Source organism: Pipra filicauda, unplaced genomic scaffold (genome assembly GCF_003945595.2).
Source record: "Pipra filicauda isolate LSUMZ 115617 unplaced genomic scaffold, ASM394559v2 scaffold244_size1468961_pilon, whole genome shotgun sequence".
In the NCBI taxonomy this organism is placed as follows: domain Eukaryota; kingdom Metazoa; phylum Chordata; class Aves; order Passeriformes; family Pipridae; genus Pipra; species Pipra filicauda.
Window position 1 is genome coordinate 850,914 of NW_024104359.1, and position 25,154 is coordinate 876,067.

The following is a 25,154-nucleotide window of genomic DNA, read 5'->3' on the forward strand; positions in this document are numbered from 1 at the left end:
TATTAGTTAAATAAGTCAATCTCCAGCAGTAGCCCCACTACTAAAAGGATTCTTAGGGAAAATACTCTTTCCAACTGCAGCTCTGGAAGGCATTCCCACCTGGACTCCAGGTGGGCAAGGAATTATTCTTCTCATGCTTCAACTGCAGCTGCAGCACAGAAGGATCTCAGTAATCAATGCTACACCACGGGTCACTTACACAGCACAATTAGAAAAGTTACAGTGATTTATTTTCTGATTTAGTCTCCAACACAAAATACAATTCTTCATTTTTTTTTAAGACTACACAGCTGAACTCACACATGAGCTACTGCTGACAAATTTCCCTTACCAAAAAAGAGATCCAAACAAAAAAGACAAAATTATTTTGCTGGTTTTGTATTGAAAAAGCAAAAGTGTCTTTGAAAGGAACATTATACAAAATCTAGAGTAAAACCCATAATGGAGTAGTATTCATGTACCTCAATAAATTGGTAGCAACACTTAGGATATTATTCCCACTGAAAAGCAGTATTGTTTGAGAGCTGTTCTCATTGTGGTCTACAACTGACATATTTGCATAAGTTGGAAATAAATCATGTTGTTGAAAATCACATAATTCTCAATTTTCTAGAAACATAAAAGGGCTGTTTTGCATCTGTAAGGACCAGGAGAGCTGCAAGTGAAATCACCAGTGTTTGCATTTCTGTTCCTGCTGGTTTTCCTATGTGCCCACTCAGGCAGTTCTCAGAATTAGATCTGGAATGTTTAATTCCACATCATTCCAGCTGTACCCCTGCTCAATCCAACTGCTGGGGAAGGCTGTGCACTCGCCTGATATCCTCTGTAAACACTCCTGCCTGCCAGCTGTCCTTCCAAAATTCCATAGCTTCAGTTCAAATCTCTCTCCAGTCCTTCCCTCCGTAGGAAGCCTCTATTGTTACCAGGAACTGGTGCAAAGAAAAGGCAAAAGTGGTCAGGAAGAACTTCTGAGGGACTCAAAAAAAAAAAAAAAACATTGGCTTTCTTGTGTCTTTTCCAAAATCAGATGAGCACCACAAAAATTAGCCTGAAAAAAAGGTCATGGCTTAAAAATCAGGTTCCCATGAGATTAAACCCACAAGAGATCTTCAGCACGTGGGTCACTTTTACAGACACGAGGGGATGTTCATAGAACTATTTAAATATGAAGAATGAGCCCCTGTATAACCCCCATCAAAGCTCATTTTACCTGCAGGGACACTAGTTCCGTGTCTTGGTGAATTTAGCCCCTGCTCATGGTGAGCAGCACTCCCTTTTTGCCCTCCCAAGAAGAAGGTTTTCAGCTATCCAGAACTAAAATCGCAATTTTTGTCTAAATTTAAATGCAAAACTTTCCCACCAAGCTTAGACTATAATATATAAGGGTAACAAGCAACAGCAACACACTAAGGAGCCCCATTTTTGAAACAATTCAAGAAGGCGAGGCCAGAAATGTGTCCAAGTGCCCTTTCTCCAGGGGAGCATAACCAGCCTCCACAGAGAATATCCATCACATCCCAGATCTGCACCAGCAGGAGAAAAGACTGAACAATGTGTCAGATTTTGGAAGTCCTCCTCGCATGAATAACTTTGTGAGCAGTATCTGTGCTGCTCTGAAGTGAATGAATGCCAGAGAAGCCCATGACTGAAGTTCAAGAACATGCATTTGTTCCCATAGAATTCCAAAGACAAAACTCCTGTTGACTGAGAAGAAGCCCACTTCTTATCCAAAGGTTTGTGCTGATGATGTGTTTCAGAGGAGCTTCTCCCTCCTTTTCCCCTGTTCTGTCTTACCTTTTTAACAACTCCTGTTCTTTTTGTACAACGAGGGAGGAAGTAATTACATGGCTCTCTGTTGACAGTGGGTACTTCTCATCTTCCAAATGGAAACACCAACTAACTCTCCTGCTAACATTACTTGTGCTACGTGTCATTCTCCTCTCTGTCAGTTTATTCTCAAGAAAAAGAAATGAAAAGGATTGTGGTTTTCCTTTAGGCATTTATTTATGAATTTTTAGACACTTAAAATTAAGGTGTTTCAGTCTTGTTTTTTTTTTTTTTTTTTTTTTGAGATAGAACATTCTAGATCCCTGAAGTGAGAGAGTGAAAAGCTCAGGTTGAAGTAGAACAACTACTCTGGGGGAGAAAAATATGTGCACACAAATGACTTTACTACTCAAGTATTTTACTTCAGTCACACACAGAGCTGTTCTGCACTGACAGGGCTCAAATATTCATGCCATCAACTTTTATTGTCATCAACACTTAGGGAGGGTCAGTGGCAGTCACATGCAGGAGCATCCAGAAAAGCAACATTTGAGAATCACGGGGGAGAGTTCACACAAAGTCTACCACAGTCAGAGAATAAAATCCACTCAGCTTCTTTTGTTCCATTCCCCCCCCCCGATCAGCCAGCAGAGCACAGGCTGTTCACTGCTCTGACAGGAACAGGATGAGAGCACATTGTCCACATGGAGCTCTTAGAAATCACCACCAAGGTTTGCCATTTGCATTATTCAGAGCTGCACATTCTGCTCCTGTCTCATTGATCAAGTCAGTCTTTGGACCGTAAAAAAAAATTACAAATAATGGGTTTGCAGTTTTCTGCTTTACAATCCACTAGAACAAGAAACAGTTGTTGACATGTACACAACTTTATTTTAAGGACACAGCAATCACAACAACAGAAACAGAACCATTACTTTAACACTGTAAGCTTCCCTCTGGGAACTGACTTGCACGCAGTTAGATCCGAAAGCGTTTGAAACAATATCTTGGGGGGGAAACACAGCAAACCTTAAATATATTAACTTCAAACTTTATGTGCTTATCTCCTCTTTTTGGTGGCTGGTGGCAGTTAAAGCTTTTCAAAGTCATGGCCACTTGTGTTCATTGCTTCGGGGTGCATTACCCTTCCCATGAATAGCACGGTACCTGTGGGGAGAGCGGGAAGGGAGGAGGGGATGGAGAGATGTCAGAACCAAAATTAAATGGGAGGCTTTGAGATAATGAACACCAATAATAAGCTCGAGAGCACGTGGTGCCTGATTTTCAGAGGAAGATACAGCAGAGAACTTGGTGGCCATGAAAGGCAATGGCTCAACAGCCCCTCTGAACACAGTAACCAACCCTGAGCACTTGGGGTTGCCTTGAGAAGGGTCACTATCACAGACCTTTCTTCCAAGAAGTTTTTAACCTTAGATTTCCAGATTAACAACAAGCTTTGAGGCTTTAACTACAGTTGTTGGCCATTCCTCTTTCTACATGCAACAGCAGTGTTAAGAACTATCCCAAAGTAACCGGGTTCTGCTCTGTTCTGATTTGCAGTTCTCTTTTTGGGGAGATTTTTGCATATTGAGTAGGGAAAAAGGACAGATCTCCTCCTCCAGATACATTTTTTGCCTAATGTGTCTACAACAGCAAGGATACTCAATTTAGTTCGGTCAAAAAAACCCTTAAGAGTTGGTATCCTGCCTTGCTGGCCTCGTTTCAGTTGGGATGAAGGTAATTTTCTTCTTAGTATCTGGTCCAGTGCTGTATTTTGAATTTTGTACAAGAGAAAAGTCACACAAGGACTCTGCCCAGCTGGACTGGAAGCATTATTGCAATCTAAATAAACAAACAAACCTAAATAAACATTGTTACCTGTGGTGGGGATCACAAACACAGACCCACGTGACAGTCTGTGAGTGCACAGGAAGGTTTTACATCCAGTCACAGCCACATCATTAAGACAAATTACAAATACGAAACTGAGGAATTACTTAATCACTGCCCATTTAGTTGGTGAGGGTTGTTCTCATCCCTCACCTGCCACAGAGCACTTGGAGAACACAACAGAATTATTCATGGCTGTAATATCTGTCCATTATGCAAATCATTTGGTGCTGGGAACGTATTTCACTGGTCTTGCTACAGCCAAGCTCTGAGGGGATGCAGTGATTACTGATGTTCAGGGCAGTAACTCTGTGTTCTCACAACAAAAATGGTGAATTTTTCTTCCCTGGGGTTTTTAATCACATCACTTTGAATGTTTTTTTTGTCAGATTTCGATGTCTTACTTGGAGAAACATTCAGGGGGCATAGAAAAGATGAGCCTTTCAATATTAGGTTTTTAAAAGGAAAATTATTAATTAAGGAAATGTCATAATAATTAATGAAAATTCATAACACAAGCCCAGTTCATTGATCAAAACATGCAATTTTCTTTTGAATACTTGATGGTGTGCTGTGAAAAATTCAAGAGTCTGCAATATTCTTACCTGTTCTTCTGTTTCTGACCAAAAAGAAAAAGGGATGGTCAACTATAACTTGGGGATACAGCACTGCCATCCTGCTGATGGCAATCATTCCTAGAGGAAAAAGAACACAGGCAACTTGTTAAACAGCACAGCACTTCTCCTGCTCCTCAGGAGAGACACTTCTGCAGCCCAGGGGCTGCCACTGCAGTCCCACACTCCACACCAAGAAACAGGACAATATTAACTGAAAATGAGAGGGACCTGCAGAGTAATTTTGGCTTTAAGAATGACTAATAATGCAGAGTAGTGCAATTGCCCAGGCTGAGGGAGCAGAAGATAAATTTTAAGATCCAGAGCCTTCAGAGGAGTTATGATTCCCCTCACTCGTGGAAGGGGAGTGAGCTGCATTAGCCAGCACTGCTGACCTGTTTTACACAGCTCCAGCCTGAGGTGCACAGTAAAAGGTAACCCTTAATAACTATGAAATGTGCCACAATTAAATGGGCTGATCCTGCAGCTTTTATATTGTGTTGATAAATAATGCAGAGGCTGAAAGTAAAATTAACTGAGAATCAGGCAAAATTTGACTCTTTGTTATTTTTATTTGGAGATGCATAGATTTCTCCAGGACATTATTATTAATTCCCAGTGTTTCATTTAGTTTCAGGTTTCCCCTGCACTGTTCATACAGACTCCAGCATTGCCAGTAATCTCTGCCCATATTAATGGCACAATTCAACCCAGCCCAGGGAAGCAATTCTTCCTTTCCTCAAAGACTGGCACAAGCAGAGGCAATTGGAAATCACCTGATGATCCATATTGGCAACTAATGTGACTTAATTTTAGGAAAACCATGTGATAATCACGTCAACCAAGCAACTGCCCCCAGCATTAAAAGGGGCCAGCAGTGGTTTTGCATTCAGCACTTCCCATCTTGCATCTCAGAGTATTGCTTATTAAAATTGCTTATTAAAATGCAATTGCAACAACTCCCATCTCCTTCTAACTACTCTGATCAAATGTCTCTGACCATCTCAATTAGCAGGTAAAAACAATGAAAGCTGAAGTTCCATAAAGAAAATATAAATTGCAGTCTGTACTCTCCTGACAACCAGAAGGAAAACACGGAAGAAGAGGTTTTTCACAGGATGCTCAAAATCCTTCGTGAAACACAACATGTTGAAAAAAAAAAATGCCAACACTTCATTTCCAGAATTCTCCTCTGAAAGCAGTACCTTGCTATGCTGTGTCCCCATCCTATTTAGCTTTCCTGGCTGTACAGCAAGTCAGCTTTAAAAATTTAATTAACACAGAATAACCAGACATTTGATTTAGTTCTGCTTTTCAGTCGGTACCTGAGGCAGCAGCAGCTTCTGATCCTTCCTCATTAACTTCTAGAAATGCCTTGTGAAATGCCTTTGCAAGGTAAAGTTCCTTGTTATCTGGAGAGGAAAAGGAAACACATTTCAAGTGGCTCAACAGTAAGACTGAGGTGTTAAAAAAAACCTTCCAAACACTGCCAAAAACCCCAACACTATTATTCACCTTCTATAGCAGGCAGGGAAGGATAAGAGCTTTGTTGCATTAAAATACCTTCTGCCAATACCTTTAATAGCACCATTTACCTCACTTAAATTTGTAATGCTCTCCTACAGCACGGATATTAAAATAGCTCAGGACTGCCTAGAGCACCACTATCCCAGAGAGGGTAAAAAACAATCCTTGAAAATAAGATTTTAAATGCAACTATTGAAAAAAAGGATTATGACATTATATAGCAAATACTCAGACACAAAGAATTTTACCTCTGTGTTAGGTACAATACAGACTTTCTCCAAGAAAATTAGGTCTTTTCTTTCTTCTTCCATTATATTTTGAAGAAGCTGAACATCAACATTTATTGCCAAACCCACTGTGAAACTTGGGTTTTTTTTTAGTCTTGTTTGTTTTCCATCCTTCTTCGTCAGTATTTTTATTTCAGTCCAAGCCTCCTCCTGCTTAAGTCTGTGAGTGTTTCATTACTTTCCTTCAGTGGCTAAGGGATCAGACCTACTGGAATACTCAGTAGTTCTAACACTAAAGCAAGTCAAAGGCACAAGAAGCAGCAGTCTGAAATGTCTCTCCCCAGCAGATCTCACTGCACTGAATTAAACCTCCTGCTTCAGCTGCTTCACTTCAATCCCACCATCAAGAGCCCCAAATCATCCCCTTGGGGACTGTGGGTATAAAACATATACAAGGCTGCTAAAAATTGTACTAGTTCTAGGCTTCAGTTCCAAGCCTTCAGTAAAGCCATCCTGAAAGCTGGGCTCAAGTTTCCAGCCTGTTACTTTAAAAAATGGGACATGTAGCCCCTACCTATCTTGAACATTAAGCAAAAATCTTAAACCCAAATACATTTTTAACGTTTAATAACAAAGAGATTCCTGCTTAGCCTAATCATGCCTTTCAATCCATTTTTTGTTACCACAGCACTTAACCCTGATCCTGTGACCTGTGACAGTCCCAGAAATACTCCGTATTTTCATCCCCAGTGCTTTATTTTGCAGAGTGTGGTGGCACTTCTGGAACTCAAGGTACATTTCTGGTCAGAGCACTTTGTACCTCAGAAGACTGGCCTCCATCTGATGAGCTCAGAGACCCTAATTCTGACAGCACAAACACTGCTGACATTTACCATCAGGTGTAAAAGCAGGTCTACTTCTATTCAGGATCTGAGTATTAAGAAAAGCAACAACATTTAAAGTTGACAGGAACAGAGGTGTCACTGCAGATGAGACCAATACACCCAGTTAGTCCAGCACACTGCACCAGCTCTGGCATTGTTGTTGCTCCAGAAGATCCAAGTCACCTCACAGATGAAAACTACAGCACAACTTACAAGAGAAAAATATGCCTTATACCCTAAACCAAGTTTCTAATCCCCAGAATACACAGAATGCCTTTATGTACCATAGATAGTTGTCATTGCTCTGAAGCCATTTTATTTTTTTTAATCCTACCAACCTCATAACCCCAAGGAATGCCCAGCCGAGATAAGCTGCATAAGTTTTCCATGAGAGAAGCACTTTCTATTTGTTTTCAATTTGTTGCCTTTCACATCATTGGATATCTTTGTCCTTGGATGATGAAAAGAGCAATTCCACATCCCAAATTACTTTCTCTAGGTTCTCCTCTTCGTAGTGGCACTGCCACATCCCTCTCATTCATCTCTCCCTGAAGTGAATTAATCTATTTTCATAGGAAAGCACAATGTTGTCACTGGGAGTTCAGGCAGCTCCTCTTTGATGCAGTTGGTGATTGTCACGTCACTGACTGCAAAACTCCAGCATCACATCTCCTCACAATTATCCATCTTTCCTTATGCCTTCAGTGGGGACAAGGTGGGGCTCACCTGAGGATCTGCCATCACATCATTCTTCTCTAGCAGCTCCTTCAAATGTGTATTTTCATAAGAACCAACATGATTTGGTTGTTAATACCTCAGGGAAGTCCCATGGGGATCTGGTGCCAAGGTTTAAGCTTTGTGCAGGACCCAAGCCCAGATCCCCATTAAGGAGTGGGAGGGACGTGAAGCTCCCTCCTGATGTCCAGGACTCCACGAGCATCCCACTTCATTTGTCATCACACTCCATCTGTCTGCAAACTCCTACTCAGCTGCCAACTGGCTGCTCTGCAAGTCTCATTTTAAAGAAATCACGAAGGTTTATTGGCTCTTCCAGCTTAGGCTGTCCCAGAAAAATTATATGTACGTCAGTCAAGACTTCAAAGAGCCATTTACTGGACTGATGCTCTTCTAACTACTTTATACTGTGAAAGTAAGTCACTGAGATCACTTCACTGCTCACTGCCACACAGGTCACCTTGCATTAAAAGCAGCTGCCATTTAAGACTCTATAAAACACTAAGAAATATTATAATCATTTGAAAGAGAAGGGGAATTTCAGTATTGAAATTAGTTCAAGGGTAAATCTTAAGTGGTGTCAAAATACTCAAGCAGTGAGTTTATGTGCTGTGTAAATTCTAAAATGCCAAATATCAGAAGTTGTTTCAAGATTCTTTTGGACATCTGACGGAATCAGATGCAAGTAAATACTGTCAAGTCTTTTGATGAAAGTGAGAGTCAGAACATATGTGACCTGACAGCCAAGGAGGAATGTCCTCCTACTCACCTGGGATAATTGACAAAGAACTTAATTTCTGTGAGGGAGTAACATTTGAAATGTGCCTCTGGATTAGAACTTCCTCTTGGGTTGCTCAGAATCCAGCCATTCCAGAGGGCAAAGCCAACTCCACCATTTCCATTTTTCAGATTGAGTGCAAAAAAGCACAAAATTCTCGAAATTAAAAAATAAGTCTGTAATCCTGCAATTTGCCTTGTTATCCACTAAACCCAGACGGAATTTTGCTGAACCCACCAACGTGCCTGGATCTGTTCACAGGATTAGGGCTGTTGCTGAAATTGCAGCGACTTTCCTTGACAGTAAAGCAAAAGCAACAGGAGAGGAGGAGGAAAGTATTTTTAAACACAACAGAATTCCTCAAAAATCTCCTTAGATTTCATTTATGATTCATGTCTTCCTAAATTAAGTGTCCAGACAAAGATTTTGTTCCAATACTTGCATTTAAGGTTCCGTGAAGTGCCAAATATTCCAGAGGACTGACCCTGAGATTCATGGAAACTTCCAGCTTCCACTTCCTTGCTACCTGATGTACCATTCTGGTGTTTGTAAAAGCAAGCTTAGAACAACTTTTCTTCATGATTTTTATTTTCCCTTCCTCCCTCCACATTTCACATTATGAAAATTAGAAATAGGAAACATACTCTGTATTTTCATTATTTAAAACTTCACCGCCACGGCATCAACAGTGGGCTTTTCATTAAAGACATTAATTCAAACCCAATTTTTTTATTTCTTAATTTACAAATGACCTTTTCATCCCCTGGTGGCACATCCCCTTTTCAGTGAAACGCAGGCAAGTTACAGTGAAACTCATGAATTCTCTCTGTACACTGCTCTGTACTCAACAAACAAGTTAATCTTTAAATGGCAGAGGAGTTAATTCGGTCATGCAGAAGAGGGTATTTTGATTTTATACAGTACAGTTGTCAGAAATATAAAACTTGAAACAAATCACTGGTCACACGGATTAAGACACAAGCACCTGATTCTTTCTGCCAACCTCTCCACTACAGAATTAGTCCCTGATACAGAGATGAATTTCATATGGAATTAAATAAGAGCCAGGAGCTGCCTTTGTGGTTCCATCTCTGTGTATTTTCTGTTCTCCTTAATGCTTTTCCTCAAGTAAATAATTTTATATATATAGACCAGAATTTATTGGAAAGCTGACTGGTCTTTGAGGTTACAGAGAAATCGAAGGTGTTTTTCTCCAGAAAAAATGCTATTTCTTTGAAGAAGGATTTTTCATTTACTTCAATTCCTTTCATTAGCTAACTCTAGCTTTTCCCACAGCTTCACTGGAAAAGTGAAATAAGCTGCATGATACACTAGAAACAGGATTTCAGACTTAGCAAAAATGGAAGGATGTGAACATCACAAACATTGCTCTGTGCATTTTCGAGGAAGGTTTGACTTATTACCAGCACTTCGAATGAGCACCCAGGTGTGACTGTTCCCAGGGACAGACAATGCAGAACAGGGATTGCCAACCAGGATCTACCTGGCTGGTTGGGCAGCAACACATGGAGCAAAAGAACCCAAAAAAACAGAGGGAGCAGTGTAGAGGCATAAATTACAAGGACAAGGACAGCAGCCTCATACTGCTTCATTTTGGGTTTCACAAAATTCAGGTCTAGACAGACTATATTAATAAACTGCTCACCTGGTTCCTCCTGTTATGTAAAGATGAATCAACTTTTCAGGCATTTTTGTGCCACTTCAACAGAGAAGCTGTGGCTGCCCCATCCCTGGAAGTGTCAAAGGCCAGGTTGGACAGGGCTTGGAGCAACATGGACTAGTGGAAAGTGTCCCTGCCCATAGCAGGGGGATGGAACTGAATGAGCTTTGAAGTCCTTTCCAACCCAAACCATTCTGTGATTCTAGGAACACCTTTTAGGAGGTATTAAAAACCATAAATATCTCATTCCCACCTGATTTTTTAAATGTATTGGATATTTCAACTTGTGAAAATTAAGTGTTGACAACATATTGCACCAGGCAGGCAGCATCTGTGACTAAATGGCTTTTATCTCAGAACTCCTTCCATCCACAGGTATCTGGGGAGATGACTAATTGTGCAACAGCTTAATGCTCTTAATGCTGGGAACAAACAGCCTCTAGGGATACAAGGATGACAATCCCTTGGTGTGGGAATCTCCTCTGCCAGGAAGGCACTGCAGCCATTCGCTGCTCTCACAGTATCACACTTTCTCTAATTTCTAGTGAGAGTCAGGTCTGAGATACTCAGAGTGAACTTTCCCAGGTAAAAAATGGATTTCCTCATATACCTTGAGAGAAAAGACATGAACCTCTTACCAGACATGGCAGTGAGGTCAGCACTGCTGCTGAACAGCTCTGTAATTCCCAGCCCTCTCCAGACTTCTTTGAGATCAATCTCCTGTTCTACTGTGAACCTGCAGAATGGAACAGAAAATCACAAACAGCCAGATGTGAACACTGCTCACTGGTATTAGAAGATTCAAATTTCTAGGTAAAAACACCAAAATAAATAATGCAAAGGAGGAGGTTCACTGCTAGTGACACCTTCTAAAAATGCCTATAAACAAATTAGTTTACTCACAGCTGGATCTTTTTTCTAATACACAAGCAATCAAAAATATGTTAATGGTATGTACAGCCCGTGACCATAAAACCTCAGTGCAAAATTATGCAGCAGTAATGGAAATGATTACTTTTTATATGAGAGGTTTACTACAAAAACTGAATTTAACTGTACAAATACTAGAACAGAATATCAAATGGGGCAAATAACAGCTGATTTTCATAGAGAGCTGTGGGCAAAGAAGGAGTGGAAAGTAAGAAAGATACTCCATTTTCACTGTGATAGTATAAGCAAAGACCAACAGTTATGAATATGAACATAAAGCATTCCTGACTCAGCTTCTAATTAGTCTGGTGGCAAAATTGTAATTGGGTTTTGATTGTGAGTAAACAACAGGGAAAACAAATAGTTGTCAGTGTAAATGCACACGTGAGTACAAGCTGGCAGGATTTCAGGGGGAGCCTGCAAAGCCTCCTTCTAGGGAATGTTACTGTGCTGGAAGGACAAACTGAGACCTGTCCTGAGGGCAAGACTTGGGCAAAAGCTCCTTCCATTTCCAATCACTGCTTTTCAAACAGCATCAAAGCTATGCCTGGTGTCAGTGAGACAAAAAAAATACTCGAGTCTTTTCTGTGTGGCCAGAAACAGACTGGACAGCTGGAGAAACAAAGAAATGTGTCAGAAAAATAATAACAATGGCGGAAAATATCAGATATCTACAGACAAACACAGGGGACTGAGTACAAATGTTTGTTATGGGTGAGTTGTGGGTTCTCTGTGGAATAAGCAAGCAAATTATCAGTGATTTACATTATGATGACAGTGACTGGTTGTAACTATGGAATAACAAAATTTTTAGTCTGTAAGGTGTTGTCAGAGTTTCTCCAGCCACTGAATCAAAAACAACCCTGCAGCTACCCAGCAGCCCTCAGTGATGGCACAAAGAAGTGCCAGAACCAAATAAAATAAGTGTTTCTGTGCAATCTTATTTTTCAGGATTAAATTCCCTCAACTCCATGGAAGAACATGTTCTTTTCAGGAGGAAGTGCAGCCCAGAACTCTGGGCAGAGCACAGCTCATGACGAGCTGAGATGTACAACCCAGCATGTGCAAACTTGGCAGCTTGAAAAAGAGGAATCTGGACATCAAAATAGAACTGGATTAGAGTCAAGTGGATCTTCCTCACTTACACAGAAGGAGAAAAATCCAGCACACAATCTACACTCATAATGAACTTACAAATGCCTCTAGAAGCCAAAAATCTCTGATGGGATCGATATTAGTCATTACCCACAGAAGGATTTTAGGAGTAAAATAAGATCTGGAGATAGTTCAGGATTGATAAATCAATGGTGGCATTGCAAGTGTTCATGTACCTTGTCCAGAACAATTCCAGGACATGCCTGGAATAAAAGTAAAGGAACTGGTTCTTGTGATTTTATTGCTTTGGCAGTTCTCAAAAGAGTCAGAAGAGACCAACAAAGATTTAAGTACTGCAGGAAGCTCCTCATGGTGTTCTGGCATGTTCTGCATGTTGAAGCATTTGTTAAAAAAAGAGGAAAAAAGGCATTATTTTAATGAATGAGATGTGGGTAGACATGAGATGACCTGAAAATACACAACAGGATTTTAGGAAATGGAAATGTGTCCTGTGAGCTTTCTTTTCCTCCTGGAAAGCTGTGGACACTCACACTGGTCAAAACCTACCTTACAAACAGAGAAGGCATATGAATGTTAAAATGCAGTTTATAAAAATTTCAGTGCTGTATATTTTCCTTTCTGGCTTTTATTTCACCCCACTATTAAATTTATTAAGGTTTCAACACAATTTAGGTAGGGACCAGCAATGTCAAACTAGTGAGGAAAGCAGCAAGTCAAGTCTGCATGAAAAGCAGAATTGGAGGTAAAAAATAAGAAAAATAACTAAAAAAAAAGCATTTTTTCCAACTGCAGGGTATCAAAGGCAAACGAGGTGGGTTTAAGTCTCTGGCCCATTAGACAGGAAACACACATCTACTAAGCCATGGATTGTGACCCAGAAGGGAAGTGGGGCACAGGATGCCTTTGCAGACTGATCAGGGAGGGTTTGGGAGATGTTTTGGGAAAAAATAAACCTGTAAAGCCTCAGCTGAACATGGATCTGGAAAAAGGGAAAGCAAACAAGTTGATTGGTTCTGCTGCTCGAGAATCCCTGTGTGAAGGACAGGAGCAGTCCCTTAAAATAGAGGCTCTGTCCCTGACTGAGACCTCTGGAAAGGTAAATTCCAAACAAGTGCATGAGGGAAGGTCTGTACAATATCTACAGGAGTGAGTTCCTGCTTTATCTGTCATAAAAAGCAGACTAAAAATATCACATCATCAGCTGTTTAAATATCAGATGATCCCTTTATGGAAATAAAACTAATTACTTCCCTTCTCCCCTCTTTTAGTTCTGTCCTGTGGTAAACCCCCACTCCAAACCACTGTTCCAAATAGCATCCCCCCTCCTTTTCCTCCTGCTCTGAAAAGCAGGGAGAGTTACAGATAAATTATTAATGAGATTGCCAATATTTTAGCTGACACCAGAACCGGCCTTTTCTGAGAAACAACAGGGCTGCTTTACACTGGGAAATTTAATTCCAGGCTGTGCAATCCCATGTAAACACTCAGGGTGAGTTATCTTCCATCACATTTGGATTTCTCTGCATTCCTCCCAGACAGTGATGTCAGTATTCAAAATCAAAGCTGACAACTTAGAACACAGAGCTGACATTCCATCTCATTTCCCAGGCATCTGCTGCACCTCCAGACTTTGGGAATGCCGAGCTACACATGGTTATTTGCAGTGTTTGTTGCATATAATGAACCAGATGGTCATATTTCCCCCACCCCCCCAATCTTTTAGGTGCTTCTGATGCTAAAAATACTATGAAAAAAATCAATTTCAACACTTCAGTATCAGAAATCATGGAATAGCTGCAACTGGGAGCTGTAAAAACCACAAAGGGAAGTCTGAGGAACAGACACTGAAGAGAAGATTAGATTGAGAAACCAGCAAAAAATTCTCTGGAGAGTTCAGCAGGGAACTGGGACATTTTAATGAAATTTAAAACTTGCACAAGCATTAGATTAAAATGATGCATTTATGTCACTGAGAGTCTTCTGCAGTTCTGTGTCTGAGCCTTTAGGTTTTGCAGAGAGCATTAATACACCACATCAGGCCATCTTTCTTCTATTTTACAGACATCCAAGACAGGAAAATAAAAGATGGCTTCATGTTTTATGATGCTGTGCAAACCTTCCATAATGCTACATTTTTTCTGATTTTTAGATGCTCAGGATTCCCAGAAGGATCAGGGGACACTGTCTAGTCATCCAGCAGAAAAATGACTCATCCCAAAGTGTATCATTTCAAAAATTACTAAGGGTTCTGAACGAGCCAGAGTAAGAAAATTCCAGGTTTTCAGATTGGTTCTAATACATTCAATTCTGCAGAACAAAAGGCTCCATTGCTTGACATCAATATTCTTGCTTGGAGGGCAGGCTCTGAGGATCTGAAGCACTATTTTTACCCCAGCAGCCCCTCCAGTGCCAAGCTGCCAGCTGATATCAATTCCAACATTTCGGCTGGAATTTCAGCTGGGCTGTCCCGAGGTGCCAGAACCAGCCTGAATGATTTAACAGCCTGAAAACAAACAAGCAAGAGAGCAAAAAAAACCCCCACTAACAGCAAAATCAACCCCAAAACCTCAACTCATCTGCTCTGGCCAGGTGAAGAAAGGCAGGTTGTGGGTTTTTCTCTGGCAAGATCCTTCTTTCCAGGGCTAAATATGGGCTGAGAATGGATTTCAGTGGGACACTTTTATGCCTTTTATGTGGTTGTATCTCCAGAACATCCAGCACTGGCCCATTCTGCTCCTCATGAAAAGAGGACTTGAGACAGCAGGTTAAAAACCAAAAGACAGAGGATCTTTTAATTTGGGTTTAGATTTTTGTTGGGTTTTGAGTGGGATTTTTTGTTTGTTTTTGTTTGTTTGTTTGTTTTGTTTTTTTTTTGTTTTTGTTTTTTGTTTTTTAGAGAAACAACCTTCAGCTAAAACCACTTATTTCAGCACTGTCTAAAACATTTTTAAGGAATTTAAGTGTACCAAAAAGCAAGATCATTATAGAGATTTGGAACACTCCTTAAGAGGAGATCTGCAAACTGTAGCACTGCTATTAGGTACCAGTTCCTCCTCTGCTCTTCAAATAATTTATGTTACAGAGACAGCTTTGTAAATTAGATTCATGGTCTGTTTCACTCCTATACAAAAAGTGGATTAAAATGTTGATCATTTTAGTCTGGGTTAAGCTGGAAACAATGATTTGGAAATGAAAATGAGAAAGTATAATTTAACAATTCTGTACAAATCTCTCCTTTGCTATTAAGAGGAATAATACCCAATTTCATTTGCACACAGATAATGCAGACAGAAATTACAAAGTTGTGATTAACTCTGCTTTGGTTCGTCATTCAGGTCCTATTACAAATGTATAAGTTTAAAAAATGTTCACTTTATAATTGGATAGCATCTTTCAAGATATAAAAATTTAATTTTATTCCACTGCTGCTTTCAATTTCTCAGTGGACAGAGCCTGGAGGCCACATTTCATAACACGCTTTTTCTGAGTCACAGCATCAAATATTTATGAAGTGTTTATTTAGAGCATTGACAAAATCCTGTAGATCACCTCTAAATCCCTAATGGAAATCCAACACCTTGGGAGCAGGCAATTAATCTTTGGATTTGCTGTAAGGAGACTGCAGTATTACTATATGGAATTTCAAGCTCACAATAGTTATCTTTTATAATCTGGAAATACTGACGGTAACTGGCTCGTGGTTCCACCTGGTTTGCCTCTGTATAACTGTAATTTGCAAGTGTTTATCAAGCTCTTTGAGGTTGTTGGATAAGAGAGACAGCCATTACAAGCAGCCCGAGGGCAGAATAAATAAAGACATTTTATGATCACACAAACCCCAGGGCTCAAATTCACACCTGAGAACCTGGTTACAGAGAATCCTGAAGTCTCTGCTCTTGCTTAGAAGCAAACAAACCCCCAGACCACCTCTACAAACTTAATTCAAGTCATGAACATAATTAATATGTTTTCAACGCCATTGGTGTATTTAGACACCCAAGATTCTCAAATGTGGAAGGTGCTTTTCACAGATTCCCCATTGAATCAATGGAGAGGGACTCCTGTTGTGGATCTCACACTCCAGAAATTCTTTGAGAGAAGATGCCCAACTTCAGCAGCTGATGCACAGGCTGGGAAATGTGCCAGGCATAAAAACAAAGCTTAAGGGATGGAAGAATCCTCGGATTTTGCCTCTAATTAACATCTAGGTCAGGTTTGCCCAGGTCTGCAGAGAAAGAGCCCGTGAGAAATTCCCCTCCCCTGTGTCTTAGTGGACTTTGTGAAGCCTCTGGGACTTGAAGCTCCAAGAGAAAACAAACCAAAAAAAATCCCAGGAATAGTGTAGAGTAGGTTCAGTTTGTATAAAACCTGCAATGCAGCTCTTTGCTGTTCTTCTGCTTCTTTAAAGAGCAGTGACTTAAACAAAGAGAGAAACTCTTACTATGGGGCAGCAAAAAAACAGCAAAAAAAATGCTGCTATTCCCTCACCACTCTGCTTTTAAAGCTGGAGAAGTGGAATTCTGTCTCCATTTGGCATCAGGGCACGCTGACACCACCAGTCCATCTCAACCTAATTTATCCTGGCCAGCCTTGTTTATTGTGCTCAGCTGCAGTTCAGCTTCTGGAAAGTGGTCTTGGCTTTGGAAAGGAAGCTGATGGACTGCAGGGAGCCTTAACACGGGAAATGTGACAAACTCAAATCTCCAACTCGCCTGAAAACAACTATTTTAATGATTAAAAGGATTCACTACAGTTTATTTTTCCTGCTGCTCTGTACCCACTTCACAGTGCCACAAAAACAGAGCAAGGTGAAGTGATTCCATTGAAACTGTGCCCTATTGTTACATAAACACTTCCATGAAATCAGGATGAATCACTTGCAGGACACAGTGATCCAACTGTACATTATTAGTGACATTTAGTAGTAAACAACTCTGCTACTAAATCAGGCACAGAGCATGAAAAATAATTAGAGGTGGATGAAGCAGGATTCCAGAAAAGATCCTAAGTGGTAGATGGGAGCAAATTGCCACTGAGCACCCAAAACCTGCAAATGAACTAACAGAAGTTTCATCCCTTCTGCTATAATGTCTTGTTATTTTATTGCTTCTCTCAGGAAAAAGAAAGCAGCATTTATTTCAGCAAAGAAAAAAGCCTCAAATTGACTGGAATTATTTCTCAACACTCAACCATTTGTATCCACACAGACACACACTACTAGAACTTCTTCAAATAGCAGCACACAGAAACCTAATTAGCACCTAAATGAAACATCTGATAGTTCAGACTTGCAGTATTTCTGGGGCTCCTGTCTAAATGGGACTTATCCATAATGAGTTCTGCAGTACTCTGAGCATCATTCCGAGTGGATATGTTCCTGATGTGGAGGAAACTTTCCCCTCTGGAGTGTTCTATGAAAGGGATATAAATGCAGAGCTCATCTGTTGCTCAACCAACCATCACTCTGCCCCACACCCCCCAGGCCTTCCTGCCAAAGCAACCTTCCCGTGGGTGCTCCACAACCACAGGCTTGGGCAAGATGGACAAGTTTTCCCTGCTCTGTTCCTCCAACCATTCTGGATGCAGTTTTTCCCCCTCCAGTGCCATGGGAGCACATTCTCACCTTGGTAAATACACTTCCACTTTCTGCTTCTTTACAGAATTGGCCCATTCATTAATCAAGGAGGCTTTGACCAGTGGTTCCAGTGTGACCAGTGGAACCTCCTGCCTGGACAGGACGATCATCATACTGATCTCATCTCCCTCATAGGGGATCTCCAGAACCTGGTAGATGCCACCTGCTTCGTTGGAGCCATCACTGAACTCCCCTATAACAGAAAAATAACAAAAAAAGCCATTAGAAGGATTTTCTTTTGTCTTTACTGGAGATAGGGGAAAATAGAACCCTAATACTAAGTAGTACTTACTAAACATACATAATAACAAACATAAAAATGACCCTACTTATTCTGCATATAATTTGTATTGGTTTCTTCCTCATAGGATTTGAGGCTTACATGTGATTTCCTGAAGAACGCAAGCTCATGCAATGACACAGTTTGGAGATAATGACACTTTTATGACCCAAATTCCACTGGTTAGACAGAGGAGGCTAAAATTTAAGCAGCTAAGACCTTCATGGAAATGGGCAGAGGTTTTGTATTCAGGAGTGATAATTTTTCAGTGATGAGACTCAGTGAAATGCTGCCAATGCCAGACACCACAGAACCCCCTCGGAACTCAAACTCAAGATAAAAATGATCATTAATTCTGCTGTTCAAGAACCCCCTACTTTACCTTTTCAAGGATATTACAACAGTTCTGAGCAAATATTACTCATTTTAATATTTAGCACAGGACAAGAAAGATATTTTTGTGATAAGCAGGACTAACTTGAGAATTGTAAAGAGGGTAAATACAAGGAATAAACATTCTGAAATTCACCACGTGGCACCAAACAGGTCATTAAAATTGTTATCTAGTTATCACATACACTTTAGGGAAAGACACCAAAATCTGAGTCCCTTCATTGGGCAAAGAGCACATCAAAAATTCCAGGTGAATGGAGAGACCACAATTCAAATTAACATTACTGCAACAGACCCATTAAGCCAAGACTTACTGGCTTTAAACTGCTAAAGGTCCAACTCACCGTAGTAAAACTCTCCCTGTTGGTACATCATTGGAATCTGCACTTCACTTTCATCATCTTTAGTGAAAGAAAAAGTTCTTGTATTTTCAGGTCTGAACTGTGACTTCCAGTTGCCCTTAAAGTAGATTGCATTGATGAGAGCCAAATGAGTGAGAGCACCAAAGTCTCCCGAAGACACAAAATCTTTGATCATACCTAAAAAGAAACCCAACTGTCAGTCTGTGTGTCAAACTGAGCATTAAATCAAAACTTGAGACAGCTTGGAAAATCAAGAAAATAAAAAGCTGTGCTAACATGTAATTTCCAATTCAGATGTTTCATTAAATCTCAAATTAAACTGCCAGTGTTTTGTAAACCTAAATCACAGTGTAGGTGCATAAACCCTTCCATCAAGCACAAGTTAGCCAACTCTTTCTTGATCACTACTAAATATACCCCACAAGGAAACCACGTGGAAAAGGGTCACACATGGAATGTTTACACTGGGGCTATGAAACAGTTCAGTATTTTCATCTTGAGGGCAGAACTTGTGCAAACTTTGGCTCCGATCCCAAGCAGCACTGAAATGGGAGCTCAGTTTAACGTGCACCCACTGGAACTCCCCCTGGGCCAGTTTTGAAGGAAGCATTCCATTCCAGCAGTGCCCTACTGACTCCAAAGTAAGGACTGATCATCAAAACCCCACAGGAATCCACAGCATTTGCTCCACTGACATCAGCTCCTGAACAGCAAAAGGGAAGAGCCACGGAGCATCTGCTCCGTTCAGCTGAGCGGGGCGGCTGCTCTGCTCCCTCTCCTACATCAGCCATTCCCATCACAACACACTCTGGTACCTGCTTTAGCTCATCTTACATGGCTTGATTTCAGCAAAATCATTTCCAGTTTGGTAAATTTGGTGCACTGACCGGCTCTGCCGCTGCTCTTGAAGAATGACAGCTTTCCTTGCTCACTTCTATTTTTAACTGATATTGCAATGCAAGGTGTTAAATAAACACATTCCTCGGTCTGGTTATTACTCCTTAATCCATGGTTTAAAAAACAAATTATTTCTGCTTTCTGGAGCACATGATCCTGACTAACTGGTGTGAAATTTGTGTATCCCAGGACAAGATTTCTTCCAGGTTGCTGTTTGTGCTCCATTTTATCCAGAAGGATAAAGGAATGAGTTGTGACTGATACTGCCACACTCACTACGAGATGGAAAAAAGAAAAAGGAAACATTAAGAAGGAAAACACTTCCAGGTTTCTGTTTCTATTTGGGAAGTCATATTGCCTTATGTTTTTTCAGGCACATCTCGTTAACACACTAATGAAACGTGAGGCATTTTTCTGCCCAGAGAAATCTTTGACAGTTCTCGTTTCTGCTCTGAGCCTCCCATCAGGCTCATCCTGCTGGAACTGGAAACCTGCCTGTCCTGAACCCCTTTCCTAAGGAGAACATGAGCCTCCTCCTCTGTCAGAGCTGGAGGCAGGAGGGAATGAGATGGAGTGACCAGAGAGCAGCTGAGGGACTGTTACATCCCAACCCGATGCCAAGAGCCCCCCAGTCTTTGTCAGCCCTGGTTCTCCTTTTCCCTCAGACAGACCCCATGTTTCCCTGAAAACACTTGGCAATCTGCTGCATCACTGACATCCATCTCTACCTGGAGACTGAGATAAAGGGCAGAGTTTGTTATGGACACAACAGCTGCCACGTTCCCCTGGAAAAACACCACATCACTGTCAAACTGGAATAAAAGCATTACATGAGGAGGTTTTCAGCTTTGGAGCCACTTCCATAAAGCATTATGGATTCTTAAATGCTCAGACCACATGGTGATGTGGTGAATTCCTTATGGGGACCCTCATCCCTTCAAATTTCCAATGGTACAACTGGGTTAGAGTCAGACCTGATGAATTCCTTGTAAAACATCAACCTTCAGAGTGGGCCAGATGAACCAGAAGGAGATGATGCTTTGATCCTTACAATGGGAGGAGTAACTGCACTCCCTAACCTGGAGACCCTGCAGGTATCCAGGGAATGTCTCCTATTTGGGATCTGACAAGCCAAGCCAGCACTGCATCAAGCAGCTCTCGGTGTGTTTATTTACAGCAGTAATTTTGGGCTTAATCCCCTGCTGCAAATTTGTGTTGTGAAACTGTTGACAGTCTTCCTAAAATCAACTACTCTCTAAACACACTGTCAATCCCTCCCATTGCAAAAAATTCCATTACAGAGCCTGATTTTGTGCTTCAAAATTACCTTTTTATTCCCCAACAGTCTATTTCTCAGTACCTTGTCACTGTGAGTTCCTCAGAGTAGTGATACTACACAAATCCAAAGCACAGCCCAGCAATTCCTTTGTAGACAAATTTTCTGCCATTGGCAATAATACTTGTCTTTTTTTATATAATTTAATACCAAAATCAGTAATAAAATACTATTAAAATGTCTACTGTTAAAACACTCTCATTCAATAAATGTTAAAGGTACTTTAAGATGGTAAGAACAGAGGGAAAAAAAAAATTCAAATAGATGCTACATGATCAACAGTGACTAATATTACTTGTGACAGATCATTCCCACACGGGAAAAAATAGAAATACTAGAATTGTTTTTGTGGGAGGAGAAACTTTAGACTCAAACAGAAGAGATAAAAGCCAAGGCAACAATTCAACAACGCTGCAGAAGTCTGGAAACAGAAACACTTCCTGCAGGAAGTGTCCAAAAGAATCCCGTGGACTTACTGTTTGTGTGATTCTCCACCCACTTGTTGATTTGGGCAGCAACTGCTGCACTTTGGCTGAAATCCACATTCTCCACTTCAGCCTTAAAGTATTTTTTGACCAACTGCAGGAATTTGTCACTGACATGGAACCCATTCTGCACATACAGGGAGTTGGCGATATCCAGCACGTAATGACTTTCTTCAGTAGTTGCCATGTCAGAAAGGTCCTTCAGGAAGGTAAATTCTTCACCTGAGGGAAGAAAAACAGCTTCAGTGGTTCAGAAAAAAAGTTAATCCATGTTTTTTTTCTGCTGAAAATTCACTAAGACAAAAAAATAAAAGTCTTCTTTTTTTAAATAAACTTGTTTCTAAACCTACACACACACACTTTCAGATCTGAAGGAATATTTTACAAGAATATATTACTTGGAGCTTATTTTTCTACTAGTTATAATTAGTATAATTAATGAGACATTTGAATCCCATCAGAGACAAAGGTATCAATGGAAATCCTTTCAACATCAAAAGAGCAATTAAAGAAATTATTACTGGTCACATTTGTATGTCTTGCCACCACAAATCCTTAACAGAACTTTTGTTCCATCCTAAAAGCTTTTTGTTTAAGGAAAAATGGATTTCAAATTTTGAAACTAAGGACTTCCCACAGAGTTCTCTATGCAAAAAGCAGGTCTAGAACTTCCCAGGATCCTGTGTGGGGCAGGACAGAATCATTTGCTTGGGTAATGAGGGATCCTGAGGAGGACTACAGCAGTCTAGGAAGCTTGTACTGCTGCATCATATACCTGAAGCTGAAATCTCCAATTTAAAAAAAAAAACAACAAAACAAACCTTAAAATCTGATTGCAATGATATATTCCAAGCAGAAATCATGGAGATGCTCTCACTGAATACCACTCAGTGAGAAGAGTGACTGGCCCAGCTCAAATCAACTGCATAACTCCTTCAATTAGAGCTGAGGGATAATTGATTAATGTTCTAGAGACAAACTGCAGAATTAAATTTGTGCCTCCACAGAGAGGCATCATCCCTGCAGTGGTTTTGTTAAACACAGCTTGGTCACTGTGTTCAGAAATTCCTCCCCAAGAGCCTTTCACTGAAGACTTGAAAGTCCAGCACTTTGTATGAATAAGAAATTTCAGTCAGGTTTCAAATCAGTTCCTTTGATATCAATATAAGCAATTTTGCTGAAACTACTGCTTTCCTTTCAGGTTTCACTATTAATCCCTAAAAAGGATGTTCCTAAAAATCTTCTTATATCCCTGGAGGCAAAGGCAAGCTTATTCTGCAGGAAGCAAGATGAACAGTTGGCTGCAGTAGCTGAAGATTCAGGTACCCAAGCCAGGGTTGTGTGTCAGCTGCTCTCAGCTCATGCAGAACCCACTCAAACATGTTCCAGCACGTCCAGACCATCAACAGGACACCAAAAAACCCAGTGATTAATAACCCAAGGCCATGACCAGGCCACCTGCATCCTTGTTCAGGCATTGCCACCTGTTTATTTAAAAAAGTAACACATGATTAAGAGGCCTCACCATTTTTCAAGCTGTCAAACCCCAAGGCATGTCGAATCTCTTTCAAAGTGGTTCCATGGGCACCCAGCTCCACCATTCCCATGGCCAGTGCAATGCTCAGAGGAGAGAAAAGGATGTTCTCATCTTCTCTGGTGGCTCTCAGCTGGTTGTAAATGTTCACAGAGAGCTCAGCAATGGTTTCATCGGGAAAATTGGTCTTGAAGGCTTCACTTTGCAAAACAAGCAAAGATAACAGTCCAAGGAAATACATGACTTGAGACTTTAAGATCTGCAAGATAAATTTTAGAGAAAATAAGTTAACTTTGTTCAAGTAAAATAAGATTCAACTTTAGTCTTAAGTCTGTGGGGAAAAAGAACCCAGGTGAGAGCTCAATGCACAATGCAGTTATTTGGAGGAGAATGTTCAAACTGAGGTAAGGATCTATTTTCAAACAACAAAAAAAAAAATGCTTCAGTAGGTAAATGTATGTTTTTGAACTCTTCCAGTCCCAGATTAACAAAACACTTGTGGCTGCTACAGAAAAAGACCCCAAAGACAGCAACACCTTTCCTACTTCATGTTTGAATTCTGCTCTTGTGGTTGTTCAGCAAGGCTGACCTGGAATCGGTTTGTGCTTCTGTATTTTTTCACCAGGGAGACCCAAAAAGCCACTATTTCTTTCATTTGACCTTCCAGTAGGATACAACTTATTCATCTAAGTCACTCTAAGCCCCCAAAAGGGAAAAATATTTCCAGCAGTGTAGGACAGCTCGCTGACACAGTGACAAAGTTACTGTACCGTGAGGTTGCTCCCTTGCAAAACACCTGGCAAGCAGCCAAAACTTCTTTGAAAGAAAAATCAATCATTCCTTGGTTACCAAATGAAACTCCTTTTGTTAGTAAATAATGTGAAAAGTTGGGTAGCTATGCTGGCCAGGAGTCAACAGCCCTCAGAGAGGGTTACTGTACATACCAGGCAGGAAGATTCTTGTGGAAACAAGAAAGTAAATTAAATAAAAAAAAAGGGTGAGCACTGGTGCTTTTGACTAATCCATCCTTCAAGCTTTGCAAAATGCTTCAGTAAGCAACAGTCCTCACTCTGAATAACCCCAGTTCAGCTCATCACGCTACCAACAGTAAAATTCCAGCTCCTGGAGCAGTGTGCGTGTATCTCCATCCTTCCATTTCTTCCCTTTACACTCCGTGCTCCCTCAGCATCTGACCCACTAATGCTCCATGTCTTGGGGCAGAAACACAACCAACAGAGCTCACATTTCAGTTCCTTCCCTCTGCCCCTCCTGGTGTCTCTAACACACAACAGAGCCAATCCTCCCCAGGCAGCAGGTTGGACAGGACAGGACTAAAAGCTTTATTCCAGCAGTGTTTCCATGTTGTTGTGTCAGCGTGCAGGGCTCCTCAGCCCAGCACAAATTGTGGGAATGCTGCTGCTCCACTGAACCCATCTGCACGCAGCCAGCCCAAGTGCCTCTCCTTATGCTTCCCAGCAATCCTGGGCCCCCATTTCCACGGGGTTCTATATCCATGGCACAAAGCAAGCTTTACACAACATTTATATTCCGCATTTCATCTTCAAAGGCTTGTGTAGCAGCATCTAATTCACTCACACAACACAATGATCCATAATTTAAGTGTTATTACTCACATTTTATAGCTGAGAAAATACAGAGGACAACTGGTACACACACGTGCCTTGGCAGCCACTGGGGCTGGCACTGGTTAAGATTCCTCCTGTCCCCCAGCCTCGGATTTGTTTAGTCCTGAACTGAGAAAATTAAACAGATGAACCAGTGCAGGGATCACACAGAGTTCAGGGAAAAGGAGAGCCTCGACCCTGCCTCTCCTCTCATTTCTCATGGTTGTTTCCATATATGTGAGGAATATCCCCCTTTTCTCCATTTCCAGTAAACTCTCCTCTGTGCTGGTACCACTTCATCCCTCTGGGCTACCTGATCAATCTTCCTCTGATCCTTAGTAAAGTATCAAAAGTCTCCACTGAAGGCTCTTACTCTGTTTAAGAACAGCCCAGATAAGCCATACAAGCCTGAAGTACCAGGTTTAATAGTTGCTGCTGACATGTTTCACTCCCAAAAC

The 25,154-nt window shown here is 40.9% G+C and overlaps 1 protein-coding gene across 2 annotated transcripts in view; it reads right to left on the reverse strand.

Moving 5' to 3' along the window:
• Positions 1 to 2,168: 2,168 nt before the first annotated feature.
• Positions 2,169 to 25,154, reverse strand: part of SERPINI1 (serpin family I member 1) — a 45,488-nt gene continuing 22,502 nt past the window's right edge. For both annotated transcript variants that reach the window (XM_027733300.2, XM_039381869.1), the window contains exons 2-9: positions 23,063 to 23,330; positions 21,529 to 21,759; positions 18,802 to 18,996; positions 17,773 to 17,977; positions 10,742 to 10,839; positions 5,597 to 5,683; positions 4,263 to 4,352; positions 2,169 to 2,934 (exon numbers count right to left, since the gene is read on the reverse strand). In XM_027733300.2, the coding sequence (XP_027589101.1) occupies positions 2,858 to 2,934; positions 4,263 to 4,352; positions 5,597 to 5,683; positions 10,742 to 10,839; positions 17,773 to 17,977; positions 18,802 to 18,996; positions 21,529 to 21,759; positions 23,063 to 23,312 (1,233 nt within the window). In that variant the 5' untranslated portion in view covers positions 23,313 to 23,330 and the 3' untranslated portion in view covers positions 2,169 to 2,857. The remainder of the gene's footprint in view (positions 2,935 to 4,262; positions 4,353 to 5,596; positions 5,684 to 10,741; positions 10,840 to 17,772; positions 17,978 to 18,801; positions 18,997 to 21,528; positions 21,760 to 23,062; positions 23,331 to 25,154) is intronic.